The 1,652-nt window shown below is 49.0% G+C and overlaps 1 protein-coding gene across 1 annotated transcript; it reads right to left on the bottom strand.

Moving 5' to 3' along the window:
- Positions 1 to 382: 382 nt before the first annotated feature.
- On the bottom strand, positions 383 to 1,287 carry PPTG_13041 (hypothetical protein; the record flags this gene model as incomplete). The annotated part of the gene is made up of 2 exons (XM_008908749.1): positions 383 to 855; positions 918 to 1,287. The coding sequence occupies 2 exons, from the start codon at positions 1,285 to 1,287 to the stop codon at positions 383 to 385; spliced, it is 843 nt and encodes a 280-aa protein (XP_008906997.1).
- Positions 1,288 to 1,652: the final 365 nt, after the last annotated feature.

Raw genomic sequence — 1,652 nt, 5'->3', positions numbered from 1 at the left:
CCCCCCCCACGCATCGGGAACTTTCAGAACGCATCAACACCCCACAAAAAAACGGAACATGGATGCATTTGTCACTTCGTAGGGCCCAAAAAACTTGCTGTTGATAGTCTGTCAAAGATACCCCATTTTGATTTCGTTCGTTGATCTTTTCAATAGGACTCAAAAATAATTTCTGGAAATATGAGCCCTTCCTGCACATTTTTGGAGATACCCAGCATTTTCTTATTATGAATCAACTTTCAACAAAATACTATCTATTAAGTGATTTTAGCTGGAATTCAAGTATATTGCTACTCCACTAGAGCAATTACTCCAGCACAACTGAGAGTGCTGTACCAACTACCAGAATGCTATCACGAATCTTGAGTCCATGACCGCAGAATCACAACCGGGTTTCAGCATCGCTGTCTACATCCTCGGACCTCACCGAAACCGAGCTGTAATAGCTCGTTCGACAGCGATATGCCGTACGAAGTCTTGCCGCACGGTTAGTTTGGTAGCGCTTTCGCTTTTTCTTTTGTTTTTCCAGAAGCTTTGAGCCAATCTCACACAAACGAGCGTCGTACTTGCTGTAGTCTTTGCCGTCGTCACCGCGAAGTGGTCGTAGCCGCACATGAACGTTGGTAAGGGCCACACATGCACGGAAGTAGAGATCGTAGGACACCTCGTCGAACCTCCACTTGTCAGAGCAGATACCCCAGGGCGTAAGTCTTCCAAAGAAATTATCGACGATGACGTGGTCACGAGCGAGCTTGTCATTATAGCAGGCGTCATCCAAAGACAGCGGCTGCAACCGCTTGCTTTTCACCGGGTGGATTGCACGGCACTCCCGTGTCATTCCCTGATAGCCCTTGTCTACAAATACCGCCCAATCTTTGGGGTAGACTCGTAAAATCGACCTTCGTCACGAAGCCCACGATTGTCTTCTTGTTTACGCATTGCTCGTGCGTGAAAGGCGACATTATCCTTGAAAATGGCGGCGTCGTGCGTACTCCCTCCTGTGTGATCAGTGCAGTTGACGTCAAAGCCATTCCGAAGCACTGAAACTTCCACTTTGTAGCCATACAGGTGGTGTTTACCGCTGTAGTAGGGATTGATCTCGTTCATGTTGCCGGCGGGCTTATTAGTCTGCTGGAATATGACATCCGTTGCGTATCGGGCGTACGGAAAGTTTTGGAACGCATGCCCCGAACACACAATCATGCCTAGCGTCCACTTATCGTTGACAGATTCCACAAAAGCCTCGTACAGGAACGGCGAAACGACGTCCATGATCCCCCTGATCATTTTCTGGAAAGAGGATGGCGGAATCTTAAAAACGCGAGCAACAGTGTCGCATTTTCCGAGATGCTTGAGGGAAGTTAGCGTCATAAAGAAGACATCGCGAGCGGCGTAGCGGCATTTCTTGCCGCGCCCAACGTTCCAGTGCTCTTTTACGTGAGGGTATACGACAGTACAAAGCTGTTCCGCCCGCAAACAAAACTCGTACACAGACAGCAAGTTAACAGCAATAGATTCCCACCCATCGTCGGAACCACTTTCGTCAGAGACGACGATCTGAGCGATCTTGGCTTTGCGCCGCAAGCAGACATATGCTGCGGAAACGGAGAGTCCGATTGACCAGCGACAGCGTCGCAAGGGCAACTGTAACG

This window comes from Phytophthora parasitica (genome assembly GCF_000247585.1).
Source record: "Phytophthora parasitica INRA-310 unplaced genomic scaffold supercont2.31, whole genome shotgun sequence".
Classification (NCBI taxonomy): Eukaryota; Oomycota; class Peronosporomycetes; order Peronosporales; family Peronosporaceae; genus Phytophthora; species Phytophthora nicotianae.
Note: the sequence above shows the minus strand (reverse complement) of the source record. Positions and strands in the feature narration are given on the sequence as shown.